Source organism: Pogoniulus pusillus, chromosome 16 (genome assembly GCF_015220805.1).
Source record: "Pogoniulus pusillus isolate bPogPus1 chromosome 16, bPogPus1.pri, whole genome shotgun sequence".
Taxonomy (NCBI): domain Eukaryota; kingdom Metazoa; phylum Chordata; class Aves; order Piciformes; family Lybiidae; genus Pogoniulus; species Pogoniulus pusillus.
The window spans coordinates 15,721,200-15,734,661 of NC_087279.1; the positions used below are offsets into that span (position 1 = coordinate 15,721,200).

The following is a 13,462-nucleotide window of genomic DNA, read 5'->3' on the forward strand; positions in this document are numbered from 1 at the left end:
AACTGTGTGTTCAGGATAACAATTTGGACATGTCCAACAATTAGAACAAGACTAAAAGCTAAAACTTTTTATCTACTCCTCTCATTATCAGGCACATAAATATTGGGGCTACATATTTCGCATGTTTGAGACAGTAAAAAGATGTTACCGGGTTGCACTCTAACAGTGCTCAGTTATAGATACTGTTTCCTTTGTACCTTGTACCTAGTTAGGTTTGTGGTTTGGGTGAGGGGAGGTTTGACTATGAGTTGACTGTGGTCACGGTGGTGCTTTTGGACTGGGACATGTCCAAAACAAATGAGAAAGGCAGAAGTTACTGCAGTTTCTGAAGATGCTGGAACATCAGTGTTAAGATCTAACTCTGTAGCTGGTGCTACAATGTTTGACCCCTACAGCTGAAACGTGGTAACAAGTAGGTATGTGACTTGAGAATTAATTACTGGAAAGAACTGCTTCTCTCTTCCTTGGCAGCTGGGATGGCCAGCTGACAGCTCCGTGCCTGAATCAGGAGAGGGATACTAGTAAAGCATTCTTACAGAGAAGTCCTCAATTTTCAATTAGCATCCTACTTTCATCCAACATCAGAACCTTTACAGGTATCATCTTTATTTTTTTTCCCTACACATGCAAGAAAAAGCTATTGTAGAAGATGTCAGGAAATTAAGAGACTATAATTTTTGAAACAGTAACAGAGTATTTGTAACCTACATAGTTAAATCAGCAGATCTGTATTTTTTTTCAACCTGAAAATTTTTCAGGTCTTAGCTATTTTGTCTTCTCTGGCCTATACATATAAATTCTGTGTCTGTAAGTTAATTTCTGTATTCTCTCTTCACATGATAAATCTGGCATCAAATATTAGTTTATGAATTATCAGAATCATTAAAAAATAATTTAGCCAAAAGAAAGTCTAACAGTTCAGTTCACTGCCAATCCTCAAGAAAGCAAAACAATATGCCACCACCAAAATGTGAGATGCCCCTGAAGAACTCGCTTAAAGGAAATCTCAGCAAACAGCAGCTTTCTGAATGAATACAACTGCTAGAACACCACACACTGATGTAGTTGTGATACCAGTTCAATGTACTGTCACTAGGAAAGTCAGATCAGCTTTTAAAATAGCCTGAGGCAATATTTACACCTTTGACCTGTAGGTGTCTAAGATGGATATCTATTTTGGAAATTGCCTTTGTTTAAATGCCTCTGCTGCTCATTCCCCATCTCCCTAGCTCCTTCTCTGATGAGAACCTAATGTCATTCTAAAACTTGAGTAATCCACAGTACAGACTATACCCCTAAAGGTCCTAGTGTGTGCTGGAGCAAAACAGGATGTCAGTTTTAGATTTATGTCTGTTGTCTAAGAATGCTTCACCCTATCACCCTCTTGATTAAACCACACAGCTGTCAGCTGAGTATCTCAGCTGCCAAGGAGTCCTTGGAAATATCCCACTCATAACTTAAGGAACAGAGTATTTTTTCTAGTTACTGGAATCTATCTTTGTAACCACCTTTATACAAGGCTTACCTTTCTCTGCAGCCTTCTCTGTGGCTCCTCACACATTACCTTAAGTATTTTGAGATGGCAGAAATATGCTCACAACAACCAAAATACAATTTTCTCAAACACTGCTATGTCTTACCTAAACCAGAAGATGAAGAAACACTTCCTGTAATGGAAGATGTTTCAATTTGGTCTGCCAATAGTCCTTCCATTAAAGGTAAAGATAATTCAGATGAAGGAACAGATGAATCATAGATTCCAGAATCTCGAGGCATATCTTTAAGATTTGAAGTTTTAACAACATGCAACAATGGCTGAAGAACAGAGCTGCCACCACCTTGAATGTCCTGAGTTTCTATATCTTCTCCAAGGTTTAAGTGCTGAATTATACAGTGAGAGTCTGAATTTCCTGCAGCAATAATATTTACATCTGTTTTCAGGTAAAAATTGCCATCCATCGCCTGCTTATTCACTAAGTCATTTAAAACCAAGCCTGAATCAAATTTTTCCATGACAGGCTCTGAGTAATGTAAAGAAGGTGGAGGGAAAGGAATAAACTGTTTCTCAAACCAGTCTGGTTCCTGATCAATGAACTGATGCATGTTGCAAATAGCAACATAAAGAGACCTCCCGGATTTGCTCCTGAAATAATTCCTTTTACTAATGTTAACAGGAAACACCTCTGAATCCTGTGCACTAGGATCTCTAGAGTGTAAATGTGAATACAGCTGAGGGAGGTTGTCCATGAGTTTGTATTTTGTACTTAGATCCAGGATACCAGGGATATCTCCTTCACAGGAGTAATCGAAGTAGACTGCAATGAACTTGCAGAGGTCATCTGAATTCTGCTTTGCTTGACGAAGCTTCTCTGCAACAGTCAACACAGCAAACAGAAAGAGTTCTCCTTTTCCTGCATCTTTGGTTACTCCTCGGTGTTTCCAGTTCCTTTTTTCAACAAAGTATTTCATTCCCTTGGAACACACGATGATGATGAACTGGGACTCGTTTATTTTTTTAACAAGCCACTCCTTCTGATCTTCCTTACAGATTTTCAGATCTTCCCACAAATCTAGAGCCACCTGGAAAAGAAAATAACATTCTGCTGGATATCCATCCTTAGATACATTTGCTAATAAAAAGTTAATCAGTTGCACTCAATGAGTCAGCTAGCATTTATACCATGGCTGAGAATTTATGATGAGTTTATAGCTTTTGCCTGATGCAAATGCAAGCTATTTTAAGAGAGAAGCAGTAGGTAACATAGCATTAATAGTGGACAAACTGAAATCAGTGAAAGATACTAACTAGATCAGTAGTTACTCACCAAAACAAGCAAGGCCTCACATTCACTCAACCCTGCTTCTGGGCTGAATACTTCAGGGGGCTACAGAGTGGGGGAATTGCTTGGGTGAAAAGGAAAACCTTTATATCTCTGATTTCTCTCTCTTTGGAAAAAGAGAGTAATAATAAAGGGCAAAACCTCTGTAGCCAAGAATGTCAGCTACTACAGAAATTGATTTTGATGCTTGAAGTAACATACTTCATTATACCTATGTTACATACAAATTTATAGAATCAACAAGTAACAGAACCAAGTTGAGTAGCTGAATGTAAACTGGGTGGTTCTTTAAAAAATAAAACCACAATGGATTTGGTTCATAGCAACATTTATCACAGAATAAAAAGATGCATCTGGACCAGGTAAGTATCTAATTTGATTAGGCAAGTAAATATTAACTAACAATCTATGATGAACAATGTATTGTGCCTGCCTCACACAATTGAGCTATTGCATATTTGTGTTCTTAATATTGTGAATGTGTTGAAAATCCATATCAATTTGTCAGGGTTTGCATATTAAGTCTGATGCCAAAAATTAGCATATCTAAATATGAACATAATTAGTACCAAAGAGGTATGGTGTAGCAGGGCTAAAGTCCATCTCTAAGAAGGGATTTCAAATAAGTTTGTTAGAAATCACCTCACTGGAACGATTTGAAAGCCACGAACAAAGAGTAAACATCCCCAAACACGCAGGGCATCGTCTGTCTTACTCTGTGTGGCCACCAGAGGTCAGAGCAGCTGTAGAGATGAACGTACAGGTCCAGGCCTCACTTAAAATCACGGTGGCAGGATTAAAAGGCAGTAAAAATAGACTTGCCTTTTTGCTTTTGAAAAGTCAAAGTGACAATCCATCGATTATACTTTAGAAATTAGCCCGAGATTCTAAGTCCAGTCACTCAAAGTAACATTCTGAATGTCCTTCTCAGCTTCAAAACAAAACGTAGAAAGACATTCTGGTTTTACAGCATTCATGGATAGAAGTGATGGTGCAATAGAGGGGAAGTAAATAAAAGAAAAATAAATACAAATTAATATATAATGCCAACAATTAATCTAAACTACACAGGTTTTGTTTCCTGAGTAGGAATTCTGATTGCTTCAACTACTTTAAAAGTACAATATAAAATGTGCTTTAAGAATATTGAACTATATATATTAGGCAGACACCAATACCTCTGTGGCTGCCAACTATCAAGATGCAAGATCTACTAAAGAGAAAAAGCAGATGCTATGAAGCAAGCTAAACACAGCTGAGAAAGTCCTCAAATAAATGAAGCACACATTTTCCACTTCTCTGGTTTTCTTTACACGGGTTATGATCTGCTTCCTTTTCTTAAGTAGATTTAGACAGCAAATATTCAGAAAAACACTCCAAAGATACCTTTGTGGAAAAGAGAAATTGAAATACCTCATTTTCAAGCACATATTATAAATTTTGGCAGTGCTGCTTCAATTAAGAGAACTCTTTACAGAAGAAATGTGGAGTTTACCTCACAGCCACAGAAGTCCTGAAGAAAATATGCGAAGCACTGGATGACGTTAATGTGTTTCTGGCAGTCTTTACTGGAATAGCAGATGAACACTTTTGGTCGGGGATGAAGTCTTTCCACATGGACACCTGCAGCATATGCTGAAGATTCTGAGCTCTCTTCATCTAGATGGGAATATATATTTTCTAAATGGGAAGAGAGAAAGAGAGTTCACACTATAATGGTTGGGTTTGTTTTGTAGACCTTTTGTAGGCTTTTTCCAAAGGTTAATTATTTCCAGGTGGAAAAAGGGAAGATGCACACACTGCATTTATCCAGCTTGTAAATTGCAACATATGGAACACACTGCAAAAGTGAAAAATACAGGTTTTACTGTAAAACTCAACAAAAGATAACGTTGATTCTATAAATAGAATGAGATTGTTTCACCTCTGCCCAGCTACAACAACCATCTTCATCTCCCTGTTCAAGCATTGTAAGTCTTAAAGATGATGTATCAGCATCAAGAGCTTCCTGCACAACAGACTCTTGTTTAACATACCCCAAAAGCCAAGAATACTGCACTCCAGGAACAGAGATCCCTTCAGAATATTGTACAGTACGTCTCTCATCTGTGTATATGTCTCTATCTACAGACACACACATCCACACCAGAGGCACATTAATTTGACATTAATATGAATTAAGGTATGATTAGGGTTAGAAATAGCTATCGGTGTTTCACTCCTTGTATAGATGCTTTTATGATGGAACATAAGAGTCTGTTCTTATGGCAGACTCATTCAATCTGGTTCTACAGTTGATTAGGCCAATTTGGAACACATGAGCATTGCAAAAAATGCAAAGATCTATCTAGGGATTCAATTTAGAACAACCCAGCAGGAATAACTATTCTGGAACAACTCTCTCTGTAGACAAATCCTTAGTGATTTGTCTGGGTTTTCTGTTGAAACTGTGCTAGCTCTGAGCAAAGGGATAGGAGCAGCAGACCAGAAGGTAAAGGAATTTAAGCCAGATGGTACATAGCACTTGCAGTATACCTCAGTGCCAAAATTCAGATGGATAACACAGATATGTAAGGTTTGGGGAAGTAATCTCTTTTTCCATATTTGTGAAATTGCATGATCCTTGAGATTCTGCAAGAAATTGCAATGGATTTTCAATATCTTAATGTGGCAAATGTGTCTTGCCAGCCCCTGGACGCCGAGGTAAGAAAAGTCAGCAGAACTGGATGAAGTCTGATTTAGAGAAACACCTGTAAGTCAGTCTTCAAGTAACTTTAGGAAGGTGGCTTAGGAAATAGTGTAAAGGTAGCTTCCAGGAAAAGTGAGCAAATGAAGACTAAGAGATACAGGTAGTAGTGCATACAGTGCTGAGAGCTGTATTGGTGTCACATGGCTTTAGTTTCTTTTTGATAGTTTAAAATAAACATGGATGAGACATTTCTGAACCAAACATGGGAATGTTTAAATTATGTCAATTTCCAGATCTGTCTGTGCTTTCTGTGGTCATGGAGTACTTTCACAGTAAAAAAGAAATCCGAAACTTGAAGTATTTCTCAACACCCATTTTGTCTTCTCCATTCTACTCTTAAAGCCTTGATTTGCGACCCAATACTTTCTATGGCAATAAACTACCATCAAGCACTGATTAAGTTTCAACACATGAAAAAGCTGTGGGGAAGGAGACAGAAGCAGAAAAGAAGGCAAGCTCCTCAGATAAAGGTTATTATGGAATAAATCTACCGCTTAAGACTTCTTTGGTTGCCAAAGTACATCTTTGAGAGGAAATCTGTATTAAATAAACCCTCTTACCTTGCTGTTTCTTGCGACACATCACTGTGAAAAGCGTTGCAAAAGCTGAAATGACAACTAAGGGGACTGTAATGGCAATAGCTCTGATCGGCCCAGCCCACGGAGAATGCACTTGAAAAATAAAGCACAATTAGCCACATGCAAATAAACTACATTACAATTACCTAATCCTATCTTCACAATGGGAATGTAAAGCTGCAGTACACTATTATCAGGTAATTCTCGAACATGCAGGAGAATCAAACATCATGTTCTGCTCCATTTTAAATGGTTGTCTCTGCTCCTAGCTTGGTGTCATCTGCAAACTTACTGATGATGGACTCAAGCCCCTGGGCCAGATCACCAATAAAGATATTGAACAGGATCGGGCCCAGCACTGATCCCTGGGGACACTGCTGGAGAGTGGCTGCCAACTGGATGTGGCACCATTCACCACCACTCTCTGGGCCAAGCCCTCCAGACAGTTCTTGACCCATATCAGAGTAAATCTGTCCAAACCACAAGCTGCCAGCTTCAACAGGAGCTTCTGTGGCAGACAGTGTCAAAGGCTTTGCTGAAGTCCAAGTAGACTACATCCACAGCCTTCCCCATGTTCACCAGGTGGGTAACCTGATCATAAAACCAGATCAGGTTGGTCAGGCAGGACTTGCCTTTCCCAAACCCATGCTGGCTGGACCTGATCCCTTTGCTATCCTGTAGGTGCTTTGTGATGGCACTCAAGATGACCTGTTCCATGACCTTGCCTGGCACTGAGGTCAGGCTGACAGGTCCGGAATTTCCTGGTTCCTCCTTACAACTCTTCTTGTGGATGGGCATCACACTGGCAGTCTCCAGTGAGACAGCATTGTTTATAAATCATGGAGAGCAGCTTGGCCAGCTCATCTGCCAGCTCTCTCAGCACCCCAGGATAGATCCCATCTGGTCCCATGGACTTGTGAGGATCCAAGCGGCTCAGCAGGTCCCTTACTGCTTCCTCCTGGACCACAGAGGGACTGCACTGGTCTCTGACTGCATCTGTCAGCTCAGGATGCCAGTTGTCCTGGAAGCAACCTGTCCCACTACTGAAGATTGAGACAAAGGTGTTAAGTACCTCTGCCTTTTCCTCATCTTTTGTAACTATATTCCCCTCTCCAATTAATAAAGAGTGGAGGTTGTCCTTGCCCCTTCTTTTGCCACTAATATAGATATAGAAACATTTTTATTCTCTTTACCTGCAGTAGCCAGCCTAAGTTCTAAATGGGCTTTTTTGCTTCTGTTTTTTTTCCTACAAAACCTAGCAATATCCTTGAACTCTTCCCAGGATACCTCCCCTTTCTCCAAAGGTGATACACCCTCTTTTTATTCACTTTCAACGATGTTGGAAATAAATACAGTAAATGCTGTATACTACTTAAAAACCCAAAATTCATACCTGGTTTTAGTGCATAGTGCATCGTTTTCCTTGTTGTATTGGTGTCATCAACCAGCTTTGAAAAGTAAAAGCTGAATTTTATTTTGCAGAAATTTACTTGGACTTAATTTCTGTAATATGTGAACAACTACAACAGCTTCAACGACCAAACGTGAGAAAAGTTTACTGTTGAATAAGTTAAGATCAAGGAGCACAACAACCTAGCAATTAATGAAACCATTTGTCTTTGTTTTAATATTTACATGTTTTAATATTGCAATATTAACTTTCAGAGTTTACATACTGTCACCATCAAGAGAAACACAAAGCTTTTTAGTAAGAATTGATCGAACTACAGAATCCCAATAAAGGTGAAGTCCAAGAATTAGGCAGGCCACAGCTGCAACCGAAAGCACAGATGATACTGCTATACACTTCGGGAAACAGAGCTAGGGAAATGGCAAGAACAATCTGTCCTTAACTTTCCCAATCCTTCACTTCCCCAAGGTAATTCAGTACAAACATCTGAAGTTCAATTACACCACTGTGGCTTGAAATACTTTACTCCATCACCATACTTGTTTAAACTGTTGTACAAATGCCTATTTGTAAGTCTTACCTCAATTATATAATCCCCTGGAGATACATTCTGAAGAATGCAACTTGTAGTATCTGTGTTTTGCTCCTACGTCAAAAAAAGAGGATACTTAGCAAGTCATTCACACACTTTTAAAAGCTGATGAAAAATACATTTGCCCTGCCTTGGAAATGCAGTGTCCTCCTATACTAAGACACCTTATGCCAGCAAAACTAAGACTCTCCATTCAAATAGGTAAGGAAAACAATCCTTTGCCTGCAGAACTAAAATGAGTAACTGTCAGGGGAAGAAAACAAATCTTAAAATTTTGTTTAACACACAAACTCTACATTATGCCCTGAAGGTCCCCAGCTTTCAGAGACTCAGGATGAAAGTTTGATCACTGCCAATGAACTAGCCATTGAATACTAATGAAAGATAAAAACACTGTAAATTGTAGCTCCCGTAAGACTGAAGCATTGAGCTGTACAAATCACAGAGTCTAATCACATGTACTAGAACTAGAGTTATCTTGTGATACCATCTCAGGTGGGCAATATTTTAAGTAGCCAAATGTAGTGTAAAGATGAAATACAAATGTAGGAAATAATATGCATAGCAATCAAAACAAAATTCTAGTCTGAACTACTAATTAGTTGCAAAATCTTCATGAGAGAGAACAGTCTCTTCCCATTTGCTAATACTGCTCCAATGAAGGTCTCAGCCTGGTTTTGATTGATGAGTATTATCAGAAGACTATTATTATTTATGTAACTAGTGCTAAATAGTTTCCAAATTGAAGAACTGATAGTGCTCCATACTGTATTCTTAAACCTGGCAGCCCTGAGGAGAGACTTGGTGGTGCTGGTGAATGAGAAGCTCAACATGAGCAGCAGTGTGCACTTGCAGCCCAGAAAGCCAACCAGATCCTGGGCTGCATCAAGAGAAGCGTGGCCAGCAGGTGATTCTCTCCCTCTACTCCACTCTGGTGAGACCCTATCTGGAGTACTACATCCAGTTCTGGAGCCCCTATTACAAGAGAGATGTGGAGATGCTGGAGTGTGTCCAGAGAAGGGCCACAAGGATGATCAGAAGGCTGGAGCAGCTCTGCTATGAGGACAGACTGAAAGAGTTTGAGCTGTACAGTCTGGGCAAGAGCAGGCATTATTGTGGTCTTCCAGTACATGAAGGGGGCCTAAAAAAAGTTGGGGATGGACTTTTTCGGCTATCAGGGAGTGACAGGACTAAGGGGAATGTAGCGAAGCTGGAGGTGGGGAGATTCAGACTGGATGTGAGGAGGAAGTTTTTCATCATGAGAGTGGTGAGAGCCTGGAATGGGTTGCCCTGGGAGGTGGTTGAGGCCCCATTCTTGGAGTGTTTAAGGCCAGGCTGGATGGGGCTCTGGCCAGCCTGATGTAGGGTAGGATGTCCCTGCTTACGGCAGGGGGGTTGGAACTAGATGATCCTTGTAGTCCCTTCCAACCCTGACTGATTCTATGATTCCATGTAGTAAACTTTAAGTGTCTATAAAAAGTTAGACAACCTAATGTTGGCTTTGTGCTTTTAGGAGTTGTAAATCTCAGTGACATACCTGTTTACAGGTCTTTTGCTTAAACGACCCTTCATGCTTAAGTTTGTAGTGAAGAAAGTAATATTTAAACCCGAAGTTGTGAGGTGCATGATCAAAAGACACTTGCATGTTGAAACCCTGTTGAGTAACATTCAGACTCCTTGGCTTCCAGTCTGTCAGGGGAGATATTTGTTAATTGAAAAACAAAAATACTTGTCAAGTAGAGTTACTTTTTCTACGACAAATACACAGAAGGTGTATTTATTTACTTACAAGGTTTGCAGACAAGGTTTTCTGGTTGTAGTAAATATTCACATGCTACAAATGCACATGAAAAAATAATAATTAAGATACAGTATCAAATTGGTATTTACTCAGAAAACAATTAGGGCAAAAGAAAACAGTTCATTGATTTGAAGGTAATGCTTCTATTTATTTCCTACTCTATAACATGCATGGAATAAATTTATTTTGCAAGCTTAGATTCTTTGTTATGATTTCAAGTCCCTTCTCATCTTTGTAACTGAAACCCCAGTCCATACATTTTAAAATGGTATTCCTTAGTGAGGCAAACAGGACAGCATCAGGCGTATCGGAGCAGGTGAAGTTGAAACAAGCCTTAGATACATTTACTAAAGAGTAAATAAGGTCGCTGTGCATTGTTATAAAGACAAACTGTGATCTCAAAATCAAAGACAACCCAAGCATCTTCATAATGTCCAGAGAAGGAAAAAATCACATTCAGAAGTCACATGTTCCTGAGAACTATGAGGGCAATTCTACTGTAGGCAAACCTGGTATTACTTCAGGCCCACCTGAGATTTCTTTTCTGGTTGTTGCCTCATGCACATCATTACACACTATAGATTTATCTGTGGCATCCAAATTCTTTACACCACAACCTTCCTCCAAAGACTACATCAGTAACTATTTTAACCTAGACTCATTTAACATCACCATTTACCACATTCTTTTGTTGGGAAAACTAAGACACCAGAGAGGAAGGGACCCATTGGTGAAGAGATGCTATGAAATACTGCAGTGTATGCAATACTCACGTCTAGTTCTGAAGAAGAAAGGGTGATAATTGCTTTCATTTTTAAGGGAAGGAAAAGGAACAATTTTTATGAAGTAATCTGTTTCAAACTTCAGATTCACAAAGGGCTGGGATTCCATTCCCTAAAAAAAGGATAGAATTGCAACACATTTTAAAATCAACTCTTATAACTGAAACTATCTTTCAAAACAAGCCTGCAAACATAAGGAGAACTTAATATGTGAAGAGTCCTTTTTCTACCCCTCCATTACACACTGACATGAGGAATTTCAGTGGAGAGTTTCATGTGGACTACCATCCATGTGCAAGTGTACACCAGTCACCTGAATGACAATTTCCCACTTGTAGAATGCTTCTGTAGAAAGGGGTTAGATCTGTCTTGAACAATGACAACCATTAGTTTAAAGAAGACTACTTGTAAGAAGCAACCTACATCTGATAAAATATATTTAATGACATATTTACATTTATACACAGCATACAAACACTTTCCAGACTACTCAGGCAATTAAGCAACAAGACAACTTGTCTTGAAACCAAGTACTCACTGTTCGTTTAAAACTGGGGCTGAGCTGCTTTGGATCTTTTAAAACCATCTGCTGGCATTGTCTTCCCTCTGACTTTAACTCCTCGAGTATTACTCGAAATCCTTTCAGGTATTCAATCCCTGCAAACAGCAGAGCATTTAAACACAAAACCAGTATTTCAAAATGCTCAATGGTATTTTATGTCATTTGTATGTGTATTTTATTTGTCTTTATAAAGAAATTGTATCATTCATATGAAATACATTTGTGATATAATATCTGTTGTTGAATGTCAGTTCTTGAATTTGCTATCTTGCCTATTTAGCATTCAGCCCTTGGCAAAGGCTGCAATTGCTACATAGTTGTGTAATGCTTAGAGCAGAGGGGCCCATATCTCAGCTGGGGCTTACCAAATTGTTCCTGTAATCTAAGTTATCATTACCTTCATCTGATCCTGGAATACTTCATAGTAACTTCCTATTTCCATTATTAGCAATGAAATAGAACATCGTGCTAGCAAATCGCAGGAATACTCCTTCATAACATCTTCCTATCATGTGTGAGATTGAAGTGATAGTGGTGGTTACAGTTTCTTTAGTTCTAGCATAGTATGGGGTAACAGAAAATTGCCTTAAGTGAAATGAAATTTATTCCAGTGCGTGAACACTTCCAGTTTTTTGTAACTGAGACCGGAACCACACAAGTTACACTAATACAACTCTCACTACAGTGTCTTCACATTTCTTTGTGATGCTGTCATGGATTACTTCATTAGTCATATGAAGTGAGTCACAACAATGCAAATGTCACAGGAGAACGCCAGTGTTACCCTGCGATAGCTCTGTGGCTCAGGTTCCATAGTCACTGCATACTTGTTCAAGGACAACTATCATTACTCCATCTAATTACATCTTTGCAACAGCACTAAATATGGCAGACTACATACTTACCAAAGACACTGGCACAGTATTTGTAAGCTAAGTTCTATGTAAATAAAAATGGAGTCTTTCTAGTTTATGCTATGCTTGCCAATTAAAAAAGAAGAAAATCCCACATGTACAACTTGTTCCAAATCCTCATAGGTTTGTGGGGCTTTTTGACCTCTTACAATGTTGTAGAAGAACGAGCTGCCCAATGTGTGCTTAATATCCCACTGAACAAAAGCACTGTTTGTGCTTACATGAAGACCATGAAAGAGTCCAGTCTCCACGTTACCTGAGTGTTGCAACTCCCTGTTTGCTGCCACAGGAGATGTGGTCAAGGCCCTCACAGATCAGTGTGATCAAAAGCAATGCCACATGGACTCCAGACCAATTTGTTGTGAATTATGCCAGAGACTCATTACTGATTGTTCTGACTCTCATTATACAGTCTTTGAGCACAGAGCACACACCTACACATTATCATAATTAGGCAAGGACAACCCAGTCCTCTGCATAAACACCACCTTGTTTTTCCATTAACAAGATGTCCACTCTCTATCCTTTCTGAGATAAGGTGGCCAGCAGCTGGTGGGAGCGAAGGTCAGTATCCACCTGTTATTATCCTTCTTCACTTGGCATTCCCACAGTTCCCCCTTTTTGTTTTAAAATCAAGGCAGTGCTTCTCATATAAAAGGGTTTTGAGGCAATATGAACCATGAAGTAACAAGCTTAGACTCTGCTATATGAGAAAAAGAACAAGAAAACAGATTTCTATTTTAATCTTGGAAACTGTGTAGTGCTTAATTCTATTTCATTGATACAGAAAAGTACCTTTGTGCTTAAAAGAAGCACAAAACACATTCAAGAAGGAAACTCCTCTATTTATTAGATAGTAGTGACCAAAAAAAAAAGAGTTTATACTAAGTTACTTCACATTCTTGAAAACATTCAAGGACATTCCTCCATTTATTAAATACTAGTGACTAAAAAAACCTGAATTTGTATTAATTTACTGCACACCTATACTGCAATACATCACAACACGCTGAAAGTAAATGACAGAGTGAGGGCATCACTGTAAGCCTTCCACATGGCAGAACACTCACTCTTCTTTCAGGATTACCTCACATACCACACATGAAATATGAACACCTGACAGAGAGGCAGAGTAAAGGTGCCAGTGTCAATCCATATATTAAATACTAATGAAGATTAGCTTTTCTTTTTAAGATATCAAGCACACATAAATAGAAGTTCTGAAATCTCCAC

General features: G+C 39.0%; 1 protein-coding gene across 2 annotated transcripts in view; it reads right to left on the reverse strand.

The window, feature by feature from the left end:
* IL17RD (interleukin 17 receptor D) overlaps positions 1-13,462 on the reverse strand; it is a 73,932-nt gene that overhangs the window by 3,774 nt on the left and 56,696 nt on the right. For both annotated transcript variants that reach the window (XM_064156721.1, XM_064156720.1), the window contains exons 4-12: positions 11,292-11,410; positions 10,745-10,865; positions 9,960-10,004; positions 9,708-9,859; positions 8,159-8,224; positions 7,561-7,615; positions 6,150-6,260; positions 4,336-4,520; positions 1,641-2,580 (exon numbers count right to left, since the gene is read on the reverse strand). In XM_064156721.1, coding sequence (XP_064012791.1) covers positions 1,641-2,580; positions 4,336-4,520; positions 6,150-6,260; positions 7,561-7,615; positions 8,159-8,224; positions 9,708-9,859; positions 9,960-10,004; positions 10,745-10,865; positions 11,292-11,410 — 1,794 coding nt within the window. The remainder of the gene's footprint in view (positions 1-1,640; positions 2,581-4,335; positions 4,521-6,149; positions 6,261-7,560; positions 7,616-8,158; positions 8,225-9,707; positions 9,860-9,959; positions 10,005-10,744; positions 10,866-11,291; positions 11,411-13,462) is intronic.